Here is a 25,760-nt window from a genome sequence, read left to right as displayed (position 1 = left end):
GGTTGCTGTTAAAGGAGCCCAGATTTTACATTGTTCTTATGAAAAATGGTAAAATAGTTTGTATCCAAGCTGACTTTTCCTGATCTCATCCATCAAATAAGACTCTTTACCAATTTTTAAAACGTTGGAGGATTTTCAAAGCACCCATTTGATATTGATAGCTGGGGTGAAAGACGCTATCGCACATCACTTGACACTCCGAATTCCTCAGGAACAGATTTGAACCAACCACATGTTTAGGATAATTTAAGACATGTCAAACCCTACTGGTTTTAAATGACATCTGACACACAATAGCGGAGGTAGTTGGAGTCAAAGCTAAAATTAGTGAAATACCACCTATCACTGAAAACTCCTTAGTCACAGATTTCAGCCAATCTTTGCACTTTCGGGATATTTTAAGGATATTTTCAGGGGTGTCAAAGACAGAACGCTACTGGTTTTGAATGACATCGGACACAAAATGGCTCAGGTAGCTTGAGTCAAAGGTGAATCTAGTACACATCACCTGACACTCCAAAGTCCTCAGGAACATATTTGAAGCAATCTTTGCACTTAGGATACTTTCATGGATTTCAAAGAACAAACCCGACTGGTTTTGAATGACATTTGACACAAAATGGCTGAGGTAGTCAAAGGTGAATCTAGTACAAGCCAACTGATACTGCCAAGTCCTCAGGAACAGTTTGCAACCAATAGTCGCGGTTTCCGGATATTTGCAGGTGCTTTCAGGGAGTATTTTTCCACGCTAAAGAAATAACCCAACTGGTATTGACATCGGACACAAAATTGATGAAGCAGTTGGGGTCAAAAGTGAATCTACTAGTACCAGGACACTACGAACTCCTCAGGAACGGGTTTTTAACAAAATCTTCGCACTTTTAGGAGATTTTCAGGAATGTCCAAGAAAGATCTGATATCTTGTTTTTTGGCAATTTTTGGCTTAATGCAAAAATAAAATGCATTCAGTACTAAAGGGATATGTTGTGATATTACACTAATGAGCTGTGGATGTTTTTGTTCAGCATGTTATCTTAGCTACATTGACCTACAATTGGTTTAGCACCTGTAGTGCACATTACAAAAATGTGCGTTACTAGACGGAGTATTAGGGCCACATTGAAAAAAAATAAAGTCGTAAATTTTGAGGAATAAAATCGTAAATTTCCGAGAATAACGTTGTAAATTTACAAGAACAACGGACGAAGCTCTTCGGATGAGGAGCGAAACGTCCGACACCTTCTACACAGAAGTACAGATGACGTCTCAAGAAGCCTTTTCCTCGTTACAAGAACAAAGGTTCTACATTTACGAGAATAGAGCCGTAAATTTCAGAGAAAAAAAGTCGTAATATTACGACAATAAAGTCGTAAATTTACAAGAATAACGTATTACGTGTCAACGTGGCGTACATGTCAGAGGGAAAATAGAGCGTAGCTCTTCAGGGAGGAAGGAAACTTCCCTTTTGCTTCAGGCAACATTTATTTATAACGTGGCAGCAAAACAGAGCAGTTGAGCACAAACCGATTAGCGTTTAAGTTACGAGTATTTTCTCGTAAATTTATGACTTTATTCTCGTAATAGTACGCGTTTTTTTTCTCAAAATCTCAGATTATTTTAATAATAACATGCCTGAGACGGGGGGATTTATGTGACCTTTGGCCTCGGGCAAGGGTAAGGTAACTTTTTTTCTCGTAAATTTACAACTTTCTTTCATGTAAATTTGAGACTTTTTTTCTTGTAAATGTATGACTTTATGCTCGCAAATTTTTGACTTTTTTCGGAAATGCACGACTTTATTCTCGTAAAATTACGACTTTATTCTCGAAATCTCAGATGATTTTTTTTCCAATGTAACCCTAATACTCTGTCGTACATTACAGATGCTAAAGGTGCAAAAGTTGCAAAAGTGCCCTCCCGCCCCCACGTCCTTAAATTTTTCTGTATGTGACCCTCGGTGGGAAAAGTTTAGACAGCCCTGGTCTCGCTAGACACTTCCTGCTAGAAGGAGTGCAAATCAAGGGCATGCTTACTGACATTGTTTATAGGTATAAGGCTCAGTGGACCAAATTAAGCAAGTCCATGGCTTAAGAGGATTAAGGGGATGCGATTTACGCAGCCAGCAGTTGTCTGCGGCAGCAGGCGCATAGCAACAGGTCGGCCACACTGGCTGTCACACTAGCGTTCAGCGGCGACTGGGAAAAAAAGCGACCCATTTGACAGAAATGGGATTGCGACATCCCCTTCCGACCTCATGTTTTTCGGCTGGTTTCCTCATGTCGTTCAACTGAGCCTCAGCCTAAGGTCAGTGCCCAGCTTTGTCTCAGTACAACCACCTCATCGTGTCTTAAAAGTCCATATTTTATGATCACTGTCTTTGCATGTGAGTCAGATGGCCACCATGTGAGGAGAACATGCTACACCACCATGGCATGTATGATGTGGAGTGTGTTCACATGGACTTTCAAAGGGATACTGTGCACCTGCAGGTTCCTTTGGGTGAGAGTGCTCTGAAGTCATGATAGTCTCACACAATAACACAAAAGTAATGCTTTTTCGCATCTTAGATTTGCCCATACAATGCAGTCCGGTTTCTACCAAGGGAAAATCACACAAATGTGGGAAAAGGCTGTCATCATAAACAATCTATAGGTAAGATTAATGAGGACAGTTTAGCCACAAAATCTTTGAAATTACAGTACATGAAATATTTGGGGATTTCAGTTGGTGGTGTATTTTTACTAATTCAGGACAACAAGTCCGATAAAACTTCAAAATGTCCACATTGTTTTAATTTGAAAGCATTTTCCCCCAGAGGAAATAATGTATACTGACTTCATTTGTTCTAGGTTGTGACCGCTCTACCTGTATAAAACAACAAAATAAAACCAAAATAAAGTCAGAGTAAAAAAGTAACGTATTTTCCAGACTATAAGTCACACTTTTTTTTCATGGTTTGGGTGGTCCTGTGACTTATACTCCGGAGCAACTTCCTGACAGCCACAAGAGGGCGTGCTAGGCTTGTGTGCCAGCATCTGCTACTTCTATCACTCCTGTACCACTGAAAATGTACATCGTAAACATCAAAGACAACTGAGAAAGACAGAACACAAATGCTCCAAAAAGAAAATAATATTCTGCAGATTACAAGTTCCAAGTAAATTAGTTATGTTGTGTTGTTTAGGCTAAAGTTATCTGAATAACTGTTAATATGTTACGTTAACATACCACTTATTCACGTTACGTTAACAGACGCCTATTTACCCTGTTGTTCTCCATTTTATTGTTATTACTATAACTTGCCTTTCAAGATGAAATGTCTGTTCTTGGTCTTTGATTTTATCAAATACATTTCCCCCAAAAAATGTGACTTATAGTGCATTGCGACTTGTATGTTTTTTTCTTCTTCCTTGTGCATGTTTTGGCTGGTGCAATTTATACTCCAGAGCGACTTATAGTCTGGAAAATACGATATGTAAAAAAAAGTCCACCTCTACTCTAGAGGCTGACTGAGCTGAGGTTTTGCATGATGATGGTTTAAAGTTTTGTTTGACTTTTGAGATATATTTTTCTCAAAAATCTGCATTGAGCTCCAAATTTTAATGCTGGAGGTTCCACTGCAGTGATGCAAAGAAAAGGCTACACATTTTAACATTCTTAATTGTCATACAAGTGTAAGGAATTAAAGTTAATCACTGCATAACACAACTAAATGAAACTAAAATAAAGGAAAAGTACTCTGAAGTTGATACAAAAAAAAATGGTGGACTTGAACACCTCTGCTTTAAAGGCTCACAGAGCTGAGGTCTCACAGGATTTGCTGAGGTTTTGCATGATGATGGCCTGAAGCTTTGTTTGACTTGTGAGATATATTTTTCATTAAAAGTTAGGTAAAACTGCAATGACACAAAGACTACACATTTTAACAGTGATGCAAATGCAAATAATTAAAGTCAACCATAGTATAACACAACAAAATAAAACTAAAATAAAGCAATCTGGCTTTGATTTGTTTCAGTAGCCTGACATGCATGGCTTGTCACCTAAAACAAAAGGATGGCTCAAATCTGGAACTAAATAAAACAAAAATAAAACAAAGGTACTCACCCACTTGAGATACATTTTAACATTCTGAACTGTGATACAACTGCAAAGAATTAAAGCTAACCACGTTATAACACAAATAAAACTGAAATAAAGCAAAAGCACTCACCCTTTGATTTTTCAATTTTCAATGGCCCGTCTGTCACTGAAGTCACATCTCGTGTGACGATGCTTTCATCTCCAAGTTTTGGTGGACTTTTGAGGCAGACTACAGAGACATTTGGTGACCACACTATTAAGACACTTGAGATACATTTTTGTGATTGGATATAAATGTCCATGTTAGGTTCTGAAAGCAAGATGGTCGCCGCCATACCGGGCTGCCCTGACCGCACTTCAGCCCTTCAGAAGCGACTGACCAAGACCGAGCAAGACATCCTATCGCTCAAAACCAGGATCGCTTACGAGAGAGCATCGTGGGAAAGGAGGTTTGCGGAGCTGCAAAGGAAACAGGAAGAGCTTTGCAATCAGGTGTGTGCTGTTTTTCGACTTGTTGATGACATCACCATCGACCATGTGTTTTGTTGTGTCCCTCAGGTCATCTTTGACACCGGAGCACTGATGAGAGCGCAGCCAATAGTGGACAATGGAGACATATTGGAGGACTCTTCCAGCAAATGCAAGTGCAAACATGGCAATCCTTCACTGTCGTAGAGCTCCGTTTGTCACTGATCATTGTTGTGTCTTCTCAAATTAGCCTTCAGTGTCTCTCGGCTGATGCTCCCTGACAGAGGGTCTGATGTTGCATCACGGGGAAGCCACTTATCTTTGTCATCAGCATCAAGCCCCACCTCATCCTGCTCTTCAGAATCAAGGTTAGTGACACATTCAATGAGTGTAGCATAAAAGTATGCTTTGATGATGTGTTTAGTACAAGGGTGCGTTCACGTTTGGTCCAGTTCAAAGGAACTCTGGTGTGTTTTACTCTGCTAGTACAACGTGCATAGAAATAATCAGGTAAATGAGGTATTTCACGTATATAGGTGTACTGAGTATATACGAAGGAGGAACATGCCTATTATTTTTTTTCCCCCGAAAATAACGGCAAAAAGTGAAACATCAACTGAATATTAAATATTGAATGTAATTTTTGACTAGCTTTTGGGTTTGCGAACCACCTGCTTTAGAGGATATAGGATGAAAATAAAAAACAAATAATAATAACATTAAATAAAAATTAATAGTTTTCCATTGAACTGTATTACAAATGCATTTTCTGTATGATTACAATCGTTTTTAACATTTTCTGAAGTAAAAATCAGTGAATGTGCACATTTTCTGATGAAATACAGGGCAGAAAAGTAAGATGAGGCTGACGCGAACATCTCGTCTCAGCTTAGTGCGCAAGCCCTGCCTAACGTCTGAGTGCACTCAATATAATGTCGCCTCATGTCTTTCTACAACCTGTGGAATGTCCTTAATGTAAGTGTGATGTCATTATTCTTGTTCTATCAGTCAATAAAATACAGTGAAATATTATAAGGGAGGCGCTTGCAGTACTCATTGGCTTGCATGAGTTGGAATGTGCTTGTTACTGCCGTCCTTCCATAGAGAGGAAAAGGCTTTTTTTTGGCAGCTGAACAGCAGCAAGTCAGATATTTTTTAATGCACCGCTGAGTGAAAGAATACATTTTTCTGCCAAGATGGAGGATTATACAATTTATCCAAGCTCACCAGGAGGTGATCGGACTTTTACAACAAAGTATCAGAGCTTTTTCCTGGAGAAGCATAGGGTGCATATACAAAAGGTAAGGCCACGAATGTTTTTCAATGACTAAAACAAGTAAAAGGGGGACTAAGAAGTATTTGAAAACTATTTTTTTAACAAAATTATCTTTTTCTTTTTAATCGTCTGAATGAACAACCTATATTAATATTAAAATAAAACTCCAAAGGAGTTTGTGCCTCACCAGCACAAACCACATCGCATGTCACCTTTCGTTATCGTAGTTGAATTGGTATTTCAGTGAAATGAGTGTTTTGCAACACCAACATGCTCTACAAACATTTTAAACATACTGCAACATATGTCAAATGCAGTGAGGTTCATGGTTGGTGAGGCCCTGACTCCTGTGGAATTTTTTTTTCATGTTAATACAGGTTGCTCATTAAGAAGATAACCAAAAAAAGAGGAGAATAATTCTAAAAAAAAATGTTTTCAACATGTTTTCAGATACTTCTTGGATCCAGTTATTCTTTAACAAACTGAAAGACGTTTGTGTTCTTACCTTTTGTATCTTACCATTTGTACATGACGTACATGCACCCTATCCGGGAAAAGGTCTGATCAGCTCCTGGTGAGTTTGGGTATTTAATCCTCCATCTTGGCAGTCAAATGTATTCATTCTTTCAGCAGAACATACAAACATATTGCTAGTTATAGCTAGCAGAAAAAGAAAAAAACAAAAACACTGGCTTTTTCCTCTGTGGAAGTGTGGGTAACAAGCACCTTCCAGCTCACGCACGCCCTCAACCCATCAGGATGACATTTCTATGTATTTTATCGTCTGATTAGCAAGAATAATGACATCACACTTACATTAAAGTCATGGTGTCTAATAAATGTTCCTGCAACACCTGAGGTGACTAAGTGCGCACTCAGCTGAGAAGCCATGCTCACGGTGGCCTCACCTTCGGTTTCTTCCCTGTACTTGATCAGGAAATCTGCTAATTCAGTGATTTAGCAGGAAATACATTTGTAGTACACTTCAATGGACAAAATATTTTATGTTATTATTCATTTTTTATTTTTTTAAATTATTTTTATTTTTAATCACTTTCATGACTTCGCTGACCGCACATCACTGATAAAATGTGAATTTCTTTAGGAGAGCAATAAAGTGTCTATCAATTACGTGCGGTGAGCTTCATGGCTGGTGAGGCAGTAACTCCTTTTTAAATGAACTGAAAAACATTTGTGGTCTTACCTTTTATTTGCATATGTACAGTGTTCCCTCGCTACATCGCGATTCACCTTTCACGGATTCGCTGTTTTGCAGATTTCTGCATCCTTGTGGTGTATTCGAGTGATCTATCCGTGCTCTGTTGTATGGGTCTGTTATTGTATTTACTACTGCTACCAGTAGAGGGTGTTGTATACTCATGTGAGAGTTGAAGACGTGCGCAGCTCCACCTGGTCTCAGTATGTGTTTATGTGCTTGTACACGCATATTAGGAACCCACAGTAGACAATAGCTGGCTAAATACTGTATAGAGCCACAACAGTCCGTATTGGCTAAGGGAGAACCTGCGGCCTGCGTCCTGATTGGCTGTAGACCATTGCCCATCAATCTCCTTTGTGCAGTTTCCTGTTGTGGTCAATAGTTGCTAGCAAACTAAGCTAACTGTGTGAGCTGCTTGCTAACCGCCAATAACCAATAGAAGAAGAAGAAGCTAAGGACAAGGACGAGGAGGACGACGGCAGGAGCAATATGTTTTAACAAGGATACAAAAACGCGACAGCCGAACGGCGCCAGGACAGAGGTATGAATACACGTGAGTCACTTAATAATTTCTTGTGTCCAACCTACTAGGTTGATCATTCAAATTCAAACAAAATTTGAACTTTGAGCGTGTTTAAAATGTGAGAAAATCTTAATGTCTGTCTGAGAAAAGTGTATAAAGTGTATGGTGACGGGTTTACAGCTTTAAAACGTATATAATACTTGTAAGCAAATAAAGTTGGCTACTTCGCTGATTTCACTTATTGCGGGCTATTTTGGGAACCTATCCCCCGCGGTAAACGAGGGAACACTGTATACACACACCACGTCCCATGTTGTTGTTAATGTTAATGCAAATGTCAGCATTGTTAACAAAATATAACTGTAGGATCGGTTGCCAGAAAAACATGAAGTACTTTGAAGTACGCGTATGAAACATTTGTTTGTTGTATGACATGATGACGGTGCTCCTCTCTCCCCTCCAAGTGTGAGATCAGGAAGATCTTCAGGGCCGCACCGGGTTTTCGTCCCCCACTCACCCATGGATCTGCAGCTGGGTCACCGGGTCAGAATCATGCTGCCTTCCGGGCGAATCAGCACAGGTAGCGTTCGCTTCCTGGGTCACCTGCAGGGGGAGTCAGAGCTCCACATCGGGGTGGAGCTGCAGGCGCCTGATCACGGCGTGCGGGACGGCCACCATAAGGGACACTGCTACTTTGACTGGTAGGTGGTGCATGGTTGGCGGAAGGTTACTGTTCTTACAAGAGATTTTCCAACCAAAAGTGCAATTTGGACTACAAAATGTGTCAAGGAGGCATTTTAAATAAACCTGTGACATGCAGTTCAGGTTTCTCTCTGTATTCTGTGCAGCAAACCCGGCCATGGTGCCTTCGTACCTTTCCACAAGCTACTGATGGCCTGGGAATGACACTGAAACAGCGTGTGGAGACACCCCCGGACAGAGCAGTACTGATTTATTTGAAAAGCAATACAGCTTGAATTGAAATCAATCATCAACCTCACCATTTTTGCAATTAAAAACTACAAACCAATATAGAGTAAGAAGTTGCAAAAGGGATTGTGTGAGGCTTTGGAAGTGAAACGTTTGTGCTCCCACAATAATATCTTTATATCTTCAAAACCGGTTGGGCATGGAAGGCATTTTTGTTTTGCCTTGAATGACATATTAAAGATTTTAGTCTGAAGAAGATATGATGTGTTTCCGAGTCTTTTGAAAGCCAACAATCTCAGGCAAGGTAACAAACTGAAACTATACTATGATCATGTCAACAATAAAATGGCTGCAAATGCTGAGTAAAGGTGGGAATGTGTTTGAATTATTTATATTTTATATTTATTTATGTATATATTATCCCAAAATTTCCCTCTGCTGTATGTATATTTAAGTGTAATTAACAGCCAGACTGGACCTATGTTTTACTAACCAAAAAGTCCTATGAGCAACGGAAGCATCAGACTGGGTACTTAGGACCCACATTCATTCATTAAATATAATATTCTCATATATATTTCCCTACTGTAAATGCGTCAGTTAACGCCTGTATCCAAATAACCACTGAGTCTCCTATATTTGTCGGGTGCGTGGTCTACAAAAGCAAATGAATTGACCCCACAAGATGGAAGTAGCTGCATTTTTAGCATCCAGTACCTTTGTCTACCTCTGCATGCGCTTTAAACATGTTGGTGTGAAAACTCATGCGTGTTACACTCGCCGCACTGTTGTTTACAACGAACTCATCAGCTGTATTAACGCCGGCTAAGCAGTTTGCTCCTTACCGCGATTGGCAACAACATTGGCTCTGTTGCTGCTGTGTTGTGCAATATACTTGTTAATAAATGACCATGTGGTCAAAGAACGCAAGGGTTTCCCTTTCATCTTTCTCATGCACTCCAAATCATTATCAAAGTTTTTAAAAATGACTTGCTATCGAGAATGAGTTTTCACATTCAACAGGCTCTCTGCAGGTTTGCTTTTAAATAACGCCCCACCCTCTTTGCGGTTTAGGGAAAATACACACCCTGGCTATAATTACAACATTTACGGTAATTACTGTGAAGTCATCAGTGATTTGATGAGGCTTGCATCAGAGCAGCAGGCTAAGACATTGCAACACAAGTATTTGTATGCAAATAAATTACAGACATGTAACTTGTTTCGTACGTTGTTTTGTACATAGAGACCATTTTTAAAATTTCCGATTGCATTTCACATAGGGCCCAGTCTCCTTTTATACTCACTGTAAACACTATTAGGACGATCTGCTGAATGAATTCACACATATTGCACAACTGTGGCAGTTCGTTTTTTCTGGCCTGCGGCACATTCATTTAAAAATAATATCAAACACAGCCTGCATCAGAAAATTACGAAGTATGATTAAGGGACATGCTGAGAAAAAAAAAACTATTAACAAGTTATGAGAAATGTTCTGTAAAAATGTGACTGTATTATGTCTGCATAATATTTATTAAAGTGTTCAGGAATCAGCAATTAATTCATTAAAATTGAAAAAATTAAAAAATAATTGAGAAACATGTAATGGCCTGTATAATTTTTTAAAAAGTATTTGGATAATCAGAAAATTGATTTAAATTTAAATTAAACTCGTACAAAAATAAAAAAAAAATGTATTGGCCTATAATATATAATATTTATATCGTATTTGGATCATGAAAAAAATAATTAATTAATGAGAAAAACTGCTTTGCGTGGTTCTCAATAATTTTCTGTCAAGCCCCCCCCCCCGGGGACAGAATTTTTTTTTAAATTTGAAAAATTGTGAGAACCTGATATGTATTTATTTTTCCGTACAAACCAGTGTATGAGTGGAAAAAGCTTAGAAAACGTTACATATAACCCAAGGGGTGGGACGTGGGCAAATTTAGCGTGGAAAGGAGGAGCGAGCCGGAGTGAACTCGGAACTGAACCCAGCAAAATGATGCAACATAAGGCACACCTGGAGAGCAGCAAGGCACACAAGCGTATTCAAGGGTCAAAACACATGCAGAGCATTAAAAGGCGTAGATATTGGCAGATGTGCGCTAATACTGAAAGTCCCCCCGCCCTCCTGACACCCACTCTTTGAAAGGCACTGTCATACTGTAGCTTGACCTAACTGGTTTTAATATATTTTCAGAACTCAAATGTGAAGGCTATGAAAGTGGCCCTCACATCTGTTCCTTTTTCTGTGACCCTTGCTGGAAAATGTTTGGACCCTGCTATAGAAGCTTGTAACAGTACCTGTGTGGGTGACTGGTGGAATCTACAATACCATCCCACTCTGGGCCTTCTGGTTGAGGAGCTCTGCAGCCAGCTTCTAGGCATCCATCACATGTGGGAACATGTCTATCACCGTATGCCACCATGCGCAGGTCAAACGCAGCAGGAAGGTGATGCTGCTGGCCCCAGGGGAAGTACTGCTGGCCTGTGCAGGAGCAACAAAAGCTGTCTGGGACCGATCCCGGAAGAGGGCAGCATCTTCTGACTGGGGGCTGTCCATGAAAGGGTTCTGAGGAGTAATTTTGTTGACAATGAGGAGCTTCGCTGTATGGATGTTGGCTCGGTAGGCTGTGGTTCTGAGCTGGGAACAAGAATTGACCTGCAGAGTCCATGGTTCTCGGGTGTGAGTAGCACCTGCAGGACTGTGTGGGCCTGTGGGAGTTGCTCACATCTGAGTACTGGCTTTCATAGGAGCCGAGGCCGGAGTCCAAGAACTCAAAAGAGTAGCTGGCAGGGTAGTGATTGGGGATGAAGGGCAGCCCGGAAGACCCCTTATTGGAGGGTATGTGGTTTGGGCCGTTTCCTGGACCTCCCCGGTACAAGATTTTGTTTTCAGTAACCCCAGCGAGATGTGAAGACCTCTGCTGGTCGAATTTGGGCTCCATGTATAATTCCTGAGGATGATGGTCGGCGTTTGACTGAGACGCCGTGTGTGATGCTATCTCGTCATTCACTGGGGAAATCTGGGCTTTTTTTCTCCGTTTATCAGCCAACGACTGGTTGGACTGGTTGGCCCGCTCTGGGTGGTAGAACTTACATTTCATGCCATAAGTGCACTTTTTATCTGAGGGGGGAGAAAAAAACAAACCATATAAATAAGTATGATGGTGGCAGCAACAAAAATGAAAAAATCAGCTGTAATTTTACAAAAATTAGTTGTAATATTACGACAAACAATCAAAACAAAATAAAGTTGTAATTTATGACAAATTAGGTTGCGGAAAAAGTTACAATGCTAAGAGAATAAAGTAAAACTGTCAGGGGAAGGGAATAAAGCCATAACATTACAAAAAGAATATTTACAAGGAAAAAGTTGAAGTAGTTGGACAGTTAAAAAAACGAACAACAGACACGGAAAAAACAGCTGTAGTTTTAAATAAAGCAAAAAATATTTAGGGAAAAAAGTCGTATTCTAATGATTCTAACAAACATTCTAACAAACAAAGCAAAATAAAGTTGTAATTTTTGGAAAATTAGCTCGAGGAAAAAGTTATAATATCACGAGAATAAAGTCATAATATTACCAGAAAAGAATTTACAAAGATTATTTCAGAAGAAAGTGGAAATATTTGGAAAATAAAAAAAGAGCAGCAAAAAGCACAGAGCGACGTTCAAGCTAATAACGCGTTTTTGCACCTATAGTATATCTGTAGATACTGTAACTTCTTAGTGTATCTTCACAAATGTCAAAGTGGCATCCTTGCATTTTTCAGTATGAGGCCCTTGCAGGAAATAGTTTAAAAAGGAACCAAACATGACAACTGTGAACGCACCCTTGAAAATCCAGTTAAATTCTAGGATTGTGTTTGTCTTCACTCGATGTATTCACAGATAGTAGAAACACCGTGTCAGATGTCTAAAAATGTTCCTTGGAGGGTCACCTCTTACCGTATGGACAGACTTGTTTCTTTTGCTCTGTTGGTAAAGGCTTTGTCCTGAGGAAGTTGTCAAGACTGGGACCGTAACGGCCCAGAGGGTCATCTGGTGGCATGAACCTGTATTTAAAAAAAATAAAAAAATAATGCCAATGATGTTGCACAATCATGTTTCTCTGCTAAAAACCCCTGCATTCCCTGCGGAGCCAGGAGATAACTGGAGAAAGCAGCTAATTGCTTACTTGTCATTCACAAAGGAGTACATGAGAAGCCTCTCCTCGATGCATTTCTTCCACTCGGGCGTCTCTCTTTGCAGGTCGCAGTAGGTGTCATTGGATACGATCACTCCGCCCGACTCACACGCCAACCTGACGATGAAGCGGTTGTCGGAGCAGACCACCCGCTTCCCACGGACACGGCGGGATGGAGTGAAGACGACTACTTGCTGCTTTTCCAGCTCTGTCAGGATGTGTTTATCTGGAAGGGCAAAGAATCAGGACTCAGGACTCAGGACTGAGATTGAGAGCAAGGGTTCCCGTCGTCTGCGTCTGTAGTTATAATGTTAATGAGCTGTGTTTTGTTCACGACTATGTCTCCAAGAAGCCCTATTGTGTACTTTATCCACTTTTTACATATCGACTGTAACTCTGCACTTGTCCAACGAAACAGATGTCATAGATCATGGGAGGGTGACGGGAAAGAAGAGCAATACGTGTGAGTTTACGTGTGAGGGAAGGGTTGACAGGTATGACCTTGCTACCTACCATTTACAGGGTTTGTAGGCCTGTCACGATAATCAATAAATCAATTAACCGCACGATAAATAAAAACAAACTCGATAATTTTGCCCGCCTCGATATATTGACATGCGCATATGCGTTTGTTTTCCTCCTCTTCCTCTACCAAACAGGCTGGATGACAAGAGGGTTTACTCTGTGCATCTGTCTCAACACCTGGGCGCCTTGGTTCTATAGCGGAATGAATGGAGCGAGTGAACCCTCCTGTCAGCCATTCAGACTCTTTGTGCCAGTGGGTAGAGGCAGGGCCGCTGACGAGTGCACACACAGAGCGGTGCAAGTGAGGAGTAAAGCAGCGTTTACTTTTACACGCATTTTGCCTCCGCATTGTCCCGCAATTTGCAAGGCATGCCATTCATTTGGGTATTTATGGCACGCCTGAAACGCACGAAGACTAGTTTGTGCGCTGTTTGCGTTCTAGTTTACGCATAAATTACGCACATGGCACGCAATTTGTGACTGAAAATGATTGGCCCGAACCGACCACGCTCCCTCACAACTTATTTATACCTTCTCAAGTAGTGTTTATGTCTCGTGCACGACAAAAGTATGCGCAGCGTGCATTGTTCCCGCATGGGTATGCATGATCACCGCCACTTCCTGCATCTGTGAAGCAGTCCTGACATTATTTGGTGTCCCATGTGACGCCGCACAACAGCAGGCAGTCAAGGCAGTCCATTTTATTTTCATATATTGTTTAAATGTATTATGTCGTTTGGTTGTTTAATTGATTTTATTTAAAATCTGTTGACATTCCAGTTACAATTTTATGTACTCTTTTTTAAAAAAAAAAGTTTATTACTGCGATACGGTGTACTCGCTTTATGCCTTAATATTATCATTGCACTCATGAAACAATTGTCTCCAAATAACATTGACAATAATATCATTTACCGGCAATAATTTGTAGGACGATTATCGTCGAGCAAGATTTGTTATGGTGACAGGCCTGATTGTTTGCTTATTATGAAACCACCATTTGTTTTCATCACGGTGAATAGCAGCGCCACCATTCAAGGAATCAAAGCCAAATAAAAGATCAAAACAGGCAGCTCGGTCAGGATTAGTGTGGTATGACTTTTCTCAGTTTTAACGCTCAATATTTCTAAAATGTCAACCTTTTTGTGCATGAAAATGTAAACCAACGGCATCTCACGGCGTTCTCATGTCAAACCCTGCTAGTTACGACTGCCAGGTAGATTGGTTTGGTTATCTAGAAGGAAGAAGTCTACTTCCTGCTGCAGCTCTCATGTGATTACGTAAATGTTGTATTATTTCCTGGTTCACACACAGTTAAAATGCCAAAGCAAGACTGCACCCTGACTTTGTTTGACTTGACTTGAGGGCACATTTCCATCCTGTATGATAAATACACTTGCTGATGGAGTTAAGTAGGCATGAAGTGCTTGTAAAAACAAAAGTTCACATGAAAATAAGAGTGAGTCAATGAGAAGAAATTGAGAGCTTATGTCGGTCATGCTTTCGAACTTATCAAATGCAGGAGGGGTCAGACAAAAGCGGCATTGTTTTTAGATTTTGCAACTGTGGCTTGTCGGACTTGTTATTGGCTGATTAAAGAGATGTTTGATTAGTTAAAACATTATGAAGCAAAATTTTGCATTGAAAATTAAATATCTTATTTGTTTAGCTGAATTAAAAATGCATAAAATTTGTAGTTTATCAATTTAAGAAGTGTTTCCTAATTTCTTATTTTTTTGCATGTTTGTCACACTTAAATGTTACAGATCATCAAACAAAATTACATGTTATTCAAGGAAAACACAACCGAACACAAAACACACTTTGAAATGAAACTTTTTTATTATTAATGAGAAAAAAAATCCAAGTCTACATAGCCCTGTGAGAAAAAGTGATACCCCCCCAGTTAAAATATAACTTAACTGAGATTAATTGAGATCTATCAGTCTGGAAAAGGTAATAACGCCATTTCTAAAGCTTTGGGACTCCAGTGAAGCACAGTGAGAGCCTTTGTCCACAAATGGCGAAAACATGAAACAATGGTGAACATGACCCCAAGAGTGCAGCGACAACTCATCCAAGAGGTCACAAAAGACCCCACAACAACGTCCAAAGAACTGCAGGCCTCACTTGCCTCAGTTAAGGTCAGTGTTCATGACTCCACCATAAGAAAGACACTGGGCAAAAACAGCCTGCATGGCAGAGTTCCAAGACGAAAACCACTGCTGAACAAAAAGAACATTAAAGCGCAATTTTGCCAGAAAACATCTTGATGATCCCCAAGACCTTTGTTAAAATACTCTGTGGTCTGACGAGATAAAAGTTGAACTTTTTGGCAGGTGTGTGTCCCACTACATCTGGTGTAAAAGTAACGTCACATTTCATACCAACAGTAAAATGTGGTGGTGGTAGTGTGATGAGCTGGGGTTGTTTTGCTGCTTCAGGACCTAGAAGACTTCCTGTGATAAATGGAACCATGAATTCTGCTGTCTACCAAAAAATCCTGAAGGAGAATGTCCGGCCATCTGTTGGTGACCTCAAACTGAAACGGACTCGGGTCCTGCAGTAGGACAATATTCCCAAACATACTAGCAAGTCCACCTTTGAATGGCTGAAGAAAAACAAAATGAAGACTTTGGAGTGGCCTAGTGGCATGACCTGAAAAAGGCGGTTCATGCTAGAAAACCCTCCAATGTGGCTGAATTACAACAATTCTGCAAAGATGAGTGGGCCATAATTCCTCCACAGCGCTGTAAGAGACTCATTGCAAGTTATCACAAACGCTTGATTGCAGTTGTTGCTGATAAGGGGGGGCCAACCAGTTATTAAGTTTAGGGGGCTTCACTTTTCCACACAAGGCCATGTATGGTAGGTTTGGATTTTTTTCCTCCCTTAATAATAAAAAGTTTTATTTAAAAAGTGCATTCTGTGTTCAGTTGTGTTATCATTGACTGATATTTAATTTTGTTTGAAACATTTAAGTGTGACAAACATGCAAAAAAAACACAAACCGTAGACGTTTAACCTAGCACTCTTGCAAATCTCCATCCCGTACATCTGGAGCTTAAACCGAGTTGCACAAAGATCCATTTAAACTGGCATTTTTATCAGTATTTCTGGCTGAAGCAGAACATTATTAGCTTTTTAACCAGTTGATGTCTTAATGACACGCTTCATTTGTATGAAGTGTGTCATGTGGTGTTAAATTATAGAATGGATTGAGTCAGGAACTTAAACAATGTACCAATATGATCACGCTTAGGAACTAGTACAAGCATATGGTGTGTTTAAGGTATATGGAAAACCGTATTGATATCATTTATCCTGAATTTCATTCATATATCATTATTTAATAAGTAATCCTGCATTTATTTGTACATTGTACAATTTCTGTTTGTTTATTTAACTCCTTTATGTATTTATTTCTATTTATTTTGTTTGATATTCTTTTTTACTTCTATATTACAGTATGTATGTATTATTTTGTATTTATCTATTTCGCTATCATACAGTATATTTACTTTGTTTTATTTTCTCACATATATAATTTATGTATTTTTTGTATCTATTTCTATTTATTTAATAATACGGAAATATGCTCTGCTTCTTCCTCCTCCTTTTCGGACGTGTTGAATTGTGCAAGTGTAAACATGTGATGTTCCTAATTGTAACTTGTGAAGCATGTCTGAAACAAGTAAAAACATTTTCATGATCAAAGCCGCGACCTCACCGGTGATGGGAGCATCCGGCCGGCTCTGTTCTTTGCGCCAAGATGGAACAAACACCTTGATGGCTGTGTGTCCTCTCTTCAGGAAGAAGTTGACCGCCAGCTGGATGCCTCGGCATGAGAACACTTCCCTGTTGCCATGGCTGAAAAAAGGAAGAGGCAATTTGTACGTGAGGGAGCAAAAACAGCGTGACCCGCAGGGGAAGTTTTGGAAATCAGTCTTCACGGAAGGCTGTGCTATTGAAGTCAGAAAAGTGAGCTTGCAGCAAAGGTATGGGATGCCATGTGCAAGCTGACAGCATCAGTTCTTACCTCATGGCTACATTGCTACCATCAATAACAACAGGCCTCAACTCGGGGTCTCCACCTGCCTTGCCAGGCGTCATTCTGAGAGGTCCAAACCTCTGACCGGGACCCAAAAAGTTCTCTTCCTTGTCTGAGCTCCTCTCTTCTCCGCCACTGCTAGTTGAACCGGGTGCGACACTGCGGATCTGGACCGGCTCCTCCAGCACAGAGTTGGTGTCCGTGTAGACGTCCAGCTTGATATCCCTTGAGGAGTAACCCAACTTGTGGAAGAAGTCCACCCTGAGCTGGAGATCTTCGCTATCTGTGGCTGTCTGTGGAAGTCAGATCCATTAAAGAGCATCTGGGCTGATTATATCGACATTTATCAACAGACTGAAAAAAAAACAATACGTTAATAGGCAGTCATAGTACTCTATTGAGTATAGTCATGTGAAACCATGTTGGGAAAATGACATTTTTGGTGGCCCCTATGGATTGTGGTCCAAATGCTTTGGAAGACATGTTACCATGTACGTAATACAAATATCCTCAAAGTTTCATAATGATTAGACAAATAGGCAATGATTTATGGACAATTAGCTGCTACGTCCTGCCCCTGCTGATTGCTCAAATCCTGCTCAAGACACAGTCTTTCCAACGTGTCCTGGGTCTTCCCCGAGGCCTTCTACTCGTCGGACGTGCTATGAACACCTCCCCAGGGAGGCGTCCGGGAGGCACCCTAATCAGATGCCCAACCCACCTCATCTGGCTCCTCTCAATGCGGAGGAGCAGCGGTTCTACTCCGAGTTTCATGTGGTGTATTTGTAAGAAAAATAATAGCACAGGCAACACAGTAGGGGGGCACGTTTTGAACACATTTTCACCCTTTTGTGTGCAGCGGTTCAGGAGTAGAAGAGCTATCTTATACAAACAAATACCTAGTCTTGTGAAAAAAATTAAGACACCTCATAAATAAAAAATCTGGAAAAAAACGAGTCTTTGCCAACAGGTGACCGCCAAATAACTTTTCCCCAAGTGAGTCAGAGCTTTTCTTCCTGTCACTCACACACAGGAAGAGTGAAGCTAATATGGAGATAATGCTGGCCAGTTAAGCAAAGTCATCAAATATGTTATCCTTTTTTGATTTGCCAGTTACCACCGACATTGATGAAAAAAAAAGTTATTTTTCCAAAAATGGATCTTGAAAAAGCGGTGGTCGTCTTATACTCGGGGTCATCTTATGTTCAGTCTTTTCCATTTAACTGCCAAACACACAATTTGTTTCCTTGTGTGCAGGGTTTTATTAACGGGAAAGGTGAACGCTCAAGGAAAGAAGGAGAGAAAACACCTCTCTAACAAGGAAGAAAACCTCCATCGGAGCCAAGACTCTGTTTGTGGCGGCCATCTGCCTCGACCAGTTGGGTCAAACCGGAAGCACACAATACAGAAGAATGGGTGGTGGCAGGAGAAATCAATGCACATGCAAACAACAACCGCAATTATAATAAGTGAAAGTGCCAACGTTATTGTGTGTCTATGGTACAGTATGTGTGACAACCACGTGGCAACACACACGTGTGAGAACTTGAGCAATGTGCACTCAAGTGTTGCTCCAGCAGCTTGTAAACTGATTCCTCGGGGTGCTCTTTGCAGCTAACATTCACTTTACCCGAACATTAAAGTTGCCAGGTAAATAATAACGGGAAGAACCACGTTGTGCACGTGAAGCCTGTCAAGCGCGTGCAAACATGTGAGAAGCGCTTCAAAAGGACCATCCAGAGTCTCACTCAAGTTGGCAAAAAAGTGGCCACGGGGACGTTTTCATGGCTTGTGGTGGAAATAAAAAAGTACAAGAAATGCAAACCTACCCGTCTTAGTTTTGCTTCTTTTCTCTTCTTGTTCCTGGTGTGAATGAAGAGTCCTGGGCTGCGTGAAAGTACAGTGAATCTTCTTCCTCCTCCTCCCACTCCTCTCCCTGCAGATGTGGACATGTTGGGCTGTGGAAAATTTGCATAATGTGGGTGTGAGAAAAACAGACAAGGTGTTCCTCTTGGCTGGCACTCAAAGCCTCACAGGAACATTTTCAAGCAATTTTGGTGTCAATTTACTGTCATCAGTCTGCTGTTTGCCTGCTGCGCATCAGAGCCAACCCTGTATAATTTGGACATCTTCATTTATTTCATATTTACACCCACCAGACACTTCATTAGGTACATCTGCACACACTAATGTCATTCAATACAAACATAATGAGGCTCAGGTTTAATTGAGAGGTATTAGTATAACATTATGTTTATTACTGTGGTTTTAATTTGCTGTGGTGTAAAATTGCACTGCGTCATTTGAAGGTTTTTTTTTAAACCCTTTTTTTTACCCTCTCGTGTCGCTAAATAAGGTAAGCAAAAATCTAAATACAAAGTTTTAAAAACATTTTTTTTTTCAAGCTCAGGCAAGCAAAATTTCAATATGTACACTAAATAACATTCTACGTTATATATTTTTAATTCAATATTACAATTTAAACAAAAAGACATTTAAAAATGAAATGAAACTGAGCATTTACAGCTAAAATAGTTTGATATTATATTAATTTAATAAAAATAAAACAGCATTTTTTTAAAGCCAAGTTAGGGAATATATAAAACATACTGTATGAAAAAATAAATAAAAAAATAAATAACATTGTTTTGCTACATTTGGTAAACATAAAATAGCCCATTTTAAAAAGGAAAATATAATAATAATAAAATAAAAAATATATAATAACTGATAGACAATACAAAGATTTAAATAAAACATTGCTAAAGCATTTTAGCTAAATTTAAAACCAAAATCTAAACTATTGTATACTTTAAATTACATTTTAAAATTTAAACTAAATAAAAAAACAACAACTAAATAACATACATTTAAAAAAAGAAGAAAAAATATAACAAAATTGAGCATTATTTATCAAAGTACAGATAAAGCACACACAGAAAAAAGTGTTATGCTGCATCATTGCCACTAGATGTCATACTAGCACCAATGCATCTCATGTGGACGACGGCTGCAAGCACTGGGCTGCAGTATGAAGAACATGGGGTTATAAATAAACAAGTATATTGCATGTATGTAAAGCAGCCGTCGTATACATCAGCTGAGCCGGGGTCACACTTTCTGAAGCTGTTTAATAGCACATGGAACACTTTGGAGAAAGTAATCAGCTCCACTTGGCGCTGCACCCCCTGGTCTCAGGTGTGTGCATGCCTGCCATTACTGCAGGGCAATGAGCTGCAGCCAGCCAGGATGACTTGTGGCCTACACACTTACGCACACCTTGGTGTTGTAGTGACTTTCCAAAGTGCATTATGAACCAAATCAATTGCATCACACTTGGCATGGAAGCAGCTCAATCTGTAAAAGCTGTTTTCAGCTTTTAGCGAGAGTATTGTTTGGTAATTTATGGCATGCAGACGGCTATTGTCCCAAAAATGCAAATGCAGAGAATCTGGATGAGATTTGAGCTTTTTCGGGAATTGTGAGCGTGGTACGCAGATTTCTTTGATACCCTTGGTTGGGTGTCGCCCTCCTGAAAGGCACATCTATTGTCCTGCAGGCAGGTGTACTTTGGCAAGGCTGGTTAAAGCCCAGACAGGTGATCAAACATTCATCCCGGCTCACTGAGAGCTTTTGGATGTGCTTGGCGGCTTCCCCTTTTCTTTCTTTCATGCACTGCGGGTCAGCTGTCCGTCACTTGTATTAATTCGTGTATGATTCTGCTTTAAAAGAAGCAAAGTAAAGAAACGGCAGCCTTTTTTTAACTGCAGCAATCCATCTTAACGCCAGAGGTTGTCAGAGTGATTCCAATTTAGCTGCGGTCGGGATCCGAAAAGGAAATCAAGCAGCGCCAGTCCTCCCCCTTTGTGCAGCCAAACTGTCAGCGACAAGAGCTCTCACATGGGCACATATCCCCGCACATTCATCTTGTTCCGTTATTGCTTCAGACTACTTGTCCTACATAGATGAGCAAGCAAAGACCTGCCGACGTTCCGAGTGAGCGGAGAGGACGGTAGGAATTAAAAGAGCCGAGGTTTGGAGGGCATTGATTGAAGGGGTTTGAGTCAGTTTTTTCAATTTGCTTTGATTAGTGGGAAAAGGGTTGTTGTGTGTATTGTTAATGAAATATATTTTCCCGCCTGCCTTTGTGTGTTACCCAACTGTGTCATGTCTTCGTCGTTGGTCGTGTAGTCCTTAAGTTCCATGCCAGATCATTTAGTCTTTGTTCTTAACCATGGTTCTTAGCGAAAGGTTTTTGGCCTTAAGGCCTTATGCTCCTTGTGTGTCATCTTTCTTTTTAGATCTGTAGATTCTAGTCATACTCTTAGGTTTACTTGTGTACTTGGTTCCTAATCCCTGTTCCTGTTTCCTAAGTTTCTTGCCGACTTTTGCGTTCTACCCTACTGTCTGTCATCTGTACCATGACTCTGTTTTTAATGACTTTCGTTGCTCTGACATACTGACTGCCTTTGGTCCTGCCATTTTGTTCTACCCACCTGTCTCTCGCCTTTGTGATTAGCCTTTAAATGAGATACCCTTCTACCCTTCTGTCGACCAACTGTCTGTCATCTGTTCCATGACTCTGTTTCCAATGTCTTTTTCTGTTACATCTTCTTGTCTCATTGTTCTGACTTGTTGACCATCTGCTTTTTGATATTTGCCTTTTAGCTTTAGTCACCTGCCTCTCGACTTTGTGATAGTTCTGAATGTACAGACTTAATACCGTTCCTGTTCCTTCAATTTCTTGCGTCTGAGTTCCTGGTCATACTTTCTGTGTTCTTCTGTGTTCAGCTGTGTCCACCCATCTGTCTCCTCTCTCTGTTTTTAATTAGTTTCATTTCCTTTTACCTCTTGTTTGACTTGTTGACCATGAGCTAAAAGGTTTTTACCCTTTCGTTTCCTGCTTACAAATGTTTTTAGCTTGTTGTTGCTGCTCCTTGACTTGAAGTCAATGTGATGCAGCTGGTCGTAGCTTGTTTAAAGATCAGCGAAACACTCTCTGGATGGCGCTTTGGGCCCTCGCAGGTGCAACCTCAGCATGGATCTGCGGCTCCAACCATGTTGTGATTAATTGCTCCTGTCAGCGCGGGTCATGCGGGCGTACATGGTCCTCTGCATATTACTCATACCCAACAAAGGCGCTCCCCTCTCAGCTGTGCTGGAGGTTGAACAAATACACAGGGGTGTGTACAGTACGTGGCTGCACACACACACTCACACACAAAGACGTGCAAACAAAAGCCAGTCCAACGCTCGGCTTTGTGCACGACGGCAGGTTCGCAGGCAGTCGGGCGACGCTCCAAGGTATTCATTACTATTGATGACAGAATCCACAACAAGAAGTGATAGCTGAGCCTCCCGCAGTCAGTACTGTTTAAAGGCAAGCTTCTCTCCTCCAGCTGTTACTATGTCTTCTAGGAGAGGCGGCTGTAATGATTAATGCACTCTCTGCTGGGATCCCGGGGAAAGAAACCTGGAGTTTCTGCAGAAGTGCTCCGCTCATATCGCAGTGATTCGCTCTCGCAATATACCGCAACCGAACCGGCGCTGGAAAATAACAGCATCAAAATTGAAAATCATAATGGCCTCGCATTGTGTGATAGTGTGTGTGTGCCACTGCACATGGAATAAGCTGATGTGACTGCAAGGTGCTGCAGCCTCTTTAAAATCTTTTTTATCAGTCAACAGATTCTAGCCTGCAGGAACTAAGCATAGGATTCCACTTGAATTGACTGATATTGGCTTAGTGTTGTTTATAGCACATTAAATAACAGCATTTGAAGGGAGCAGGGTTCCTACGGCTTTGACATTTCAAAATTCCGTTCTTTTGCCAGTCTCAGTAAATAGATGTGTATCTTTAGAGCGGCAACAATTAATCAAGGAATTGATGATTAATCGATTATCCAATTAATCGACAATATTTTTGTATTCGATTAATCGTTTTTGATTTAAAATTGTCAATATCCACTGATTTCAGCCTCTCAAATGTGAATATTGTTATATTTCCTTTAGTATTTCCTTAGTCACCCATGAAAGCAGACCTATTGTCTTTTTGTTTTAGGCACAACAATATATTCACACACAGCTTAGATTTTTTTATTGGCCCGAGAGGTACATTCAAGTAAATAAACATTCAAATTAAACAAAACAACAAACAACAGAATGGAAAAATTGCAAAAAAAAAGTGCAATGTAATCAAAAAAAGCGGAAATGTTAATGCTAATAGCTAATAACTAATAATAAATTAACTCATGACCACAGGTGAAGGTGGGAACATAGATCGACCAATAAATTGAGAGCTTTGCCTTCCGGCTAAGCTCTCTCTTCACGTTGACAGTCCGGTACAGCGACCGCATTACTGCAGATGCTGCGCCGATCCGTCTGTCGATCTCAGGCTCCAACCTTCCCTCACTCGTGAACAAGACCCTGAGATACTCGAACTCCTCCACCTGGGGCAAGACAGAAAAATATACTGTATTAATTAATAAATCATGCGTTTTTGTGGTTGAATATGATCTATTATTATCAAAACATATGCATATTTAAGCATGTTTTGCCTAAAATAATAATAACAAGTAAATGAATAACTAACAATACAAATGGCTAAATGAACTCAAATACAAATAGCGGTATCGATTTGTACATTACTTGAAGCCATGTAGTATTCTACACTGGTCACTAGGTATCAGTAATGTTACTGTAATGTTTGGTGAGACACACAATCAGCAGACTTGATCTGCAAAACAACAGTCTTTTGCTATTGACACATAATAATCAGAATAATATTAATAATATTATTATTAATAATAATAACATGGGCTACTGCTGTGGCCGTAATCCACTGAACTCTGAACCCCCGACGTCAATTTCCTGTCCTCCAAATGTCTGGAATATTTAATACAAGACACACGAGCGTGAGTCATATTTATGTCTTAAATTGCTTATTTTCTCTGATTATGTTTACTATATTGGGTACTATGACTGTAAAGGTAACTATAAAGGTGTTATTTCATGTCGAGAGGGCTCTAATAATGTAAACAAACTGTATTTAATAGATCGTAAACAGGCTTCCTATGCTCTAACTACGAAAATATTCACTTGTCACGATCTGGTAGTTTTGGAGCCAATCAACCCTGATAAACGAAGGATGCCTTTTAAAAAATATATATACAGTATACTGTATCAATAACAAAATGGCCCCTGCATCCTTTGACTATTTGGCCCTTGGTGGAAATAGTTTGGACACCCCTTGCCTAGGGCCTAACTGATTACCCAATCTATGAATAAAGTCCTTGTCTGATCCCACAAGCACATGTGAAGTTGTTACTCTGTGTTCCTAGCGCACCTGAACACACCGCCCGAGTCTGATGCTGCAGTGCACTGTGTGGCTCCACCACGCACTCAGGACGGGTTAGTATGGACACAAAGCAGGGCGAGAGGACAACGCAGATCACAGCAGGACACAACAATATTTTCATTTCATTATCTTCAGATGAGGCTGAACATTCAGTTTTGGGGCCCTCTGTCGGCTTGGGGGCCCTAGGCAGTTGCCGAGTTTGCCTACAGCAATGCTTCTCTAATAGTGGGTCGGGTCCCCCCTTCAGTGAACTGAAAACCGAGGTTCACCTGTATGCACGGTGATCAAAAAGGGGCACCCTATTACATTCTCAACCATGATGCTGATCAACTGGAACCCAAAAATTGATGATCGCATGAGAAAACAAAAGCCCTAAATGAAAACAATGATGTCACACTCAGCAAGCCAACAACATCGCATTGGGGAAAAACAAGCAGCGTTTCAATTACAGCGTACATGAAAAGGGCATCTCTGTGCTGGGATTGATATGTCATGGCAACAATGTCCAATTAAAGAGCGGAGAAGGCTTTCATTATTCTTTTATTAGAATACTCCTGCTGGAGACTGCGGAGGAACACATGCACCTCCCGGTTAAAGGTGAGAGTCTCTCAGGCGTGAAATGACTACAGCGACACATACACATAAAATCATTTGTATTCCCTCCCTTTCTTGCCACCACCATCATTCATTTTTGCAATTATTTACGTGTGTACATGCATTGCATGCTTTGATGTTTGGATGCCGCTAAGACATGCAAAATATTGCTTTTACAACAGGCTCTATCCGTTTTATGTAATATATTTCAGTTTATGTTTATAGAGTTGACTCGGGTACAACGCAGATTTATTAGATTATGTTTCGAGTAAGGGAAATGGGCACTCGTTTGACTTATAAACAGCACAAAAAGCACATTAACTACTGCAGAGAACATCTAGCTTTAACTGTTCTTCAGGTCATACAACATTTTGGAAAAAATATCTTTGCAGCTGAGTGTGAAGTGGCCGGGATGAGAATTAGCACCACCAAGTTGGAGTCCATGGTTCTCGCCCAGAAAAGGGTGGGGTAGGGGATAACATCCTGCCCCAAGTGGAGGGGTTTAAGGACCTTGGGGTCTTGTTCACGAGTGAGGGAAG

General features: G+C 40.4%; 2 protein-coding genes across 4 annotated transcripts; one reads left to right on the top strand and one right to left on the bottom strand.

Annotated features, from left to right (window-relative positions):
- The first annotated feature begins 1,890 nt into the window (after positions 1–1,890).
- LOC129185482 (CAP-Gly domain-containing linker protein 2) lies at positions 1,891–10,130 on the top strand. 3 transcript variants are annotated; one of them, XM_054782612.1, is made up of 8 exons: positions 2,136–2,304; positions 2,393–2,499; positions 2,568–2,652; positions 4,391–4,575; positions 4,642–4,723; positions 4,802–4,919; positions 8,034–8,270; positions 8,418–10,124. In XM_054782612.1, the coding sequence occupies exons 2-8, from the start codon at positions 2,428–2,430 to the stop codon at positions 8,473–8,475; spliced, it is 837 nt and encodes a 278-aa protein (XP_054638587.1). In that variant the 5' UTR covers positions 2,136–2,304; positions 2,393–2,427; the 3' UTR covers positions 8,476–10,124. The 3 variants fall into 3 exon arrangements, with proteins under 3 accessions (XP_054638588.1, XP_054638587.1, XP_054638589.1); XM_054782613.1 differs by lacking the exon at positions 2,568–2,652 and having other exon boundaries at positions 1,891–2,304; positions 8,418–10,127; XM_054782614.1 differs by lacking the exons at positions 2,393–2,499; positions 2,568–2,652 and having other exon boundaries at positions 2,145–2,304; positions 8,418–10,130.
- On the bottom strand, positions 6,674–19,228 carry LOC129185476 (endoribonuclease ZC3H12A). Its single transcript, XM_054782600.1, has 6 exons — positions 19,100–19,228; positions 17,259–17,563; positions 16,950–17,089; positions 12,686–12,920; positions 12,457–12,563; positions 6,674–11,632 (listed from the first exon to the last, which is right to left on the bottom strand). Exons 1-6 carry the CDS (start codon positions 19,220–19,222, stop codon positions 10,788–10,790), a joined length of 1,755 nt encoding a protein of 584 aa, XP_054638575.1. The 5' UTR covers positions 19,223–19,228; the 3' UTR covers positions 6,674–10,787.
- Positions 19,229–25,760: the final 6,532 nt, after the last annotated feature.

The sequence above is a fragment of the Dunckerocampus dactyliophorus genome, chromosome 7 (genome assembly GCF_027744805.1).
Source record: "Dunckerocampus dactyliophorus isolate RoL2022-P2 chromosome 7, RoL_Ddac_1.1, whole genome shotgun sequence".
Classification (NCBI taxonomy): Eukaryota; Metazoa; Chordata; class Actinopteri; order Syngnathiformes; family Syngnathidae; genus Dunckerocampus; species Dunckerocampus dactyliophorus.
This window is presented reverse-complemented; position numbering and strand designations above follow the sequence as displayed.

Bases quoted from the DNA above. Each gene is read 5' to 3' on its own strand.
- LOC129185476 (XM_054782600.1), bottom strand. From the start codon at position 19,222: ATGTCCACATCTGCAGGGAGAGGAGTGGGAGGAGGAGGAAGAAGATTC. The intron at 17,564-19,099 runs GTAGGTTTGCAT...TGACTTCCACAG, and splicing joins AAGAAGCAAAACTAAGACGG to ACAGCCACAGATAGCGAAGA. The intron at 17,090-17,258 runs GTAAGAACTGAT...TCCTTTTTTCAG, and splicing joins GGTAGCAATGTAGCCATGAG to CCATGGCAACAGGGAAGTGT.
- LOC129185482 (XM_054782613.1), top strand. From the start codon at position 2,255: ATGTTTTTCGGCTGGTTTCCTCATGTCGTTCAACTGAGCCTCAGCCTA. The intron at 4,724-4,801 runs GCAAGTGCAAAC...TTCTCAAATTAG, and splicing joins GGAGGACTCTTCCAGCAAAT to CCTTCAGTGTCTCTCGGCTG. The intron at 8,271-8,417 runs GTAGGTGGTGCA...TATTCTGTGCAG, and splicing joins GGACACTGCTACTTTGACTG to CAAACCCGGCCATGGTGCCT.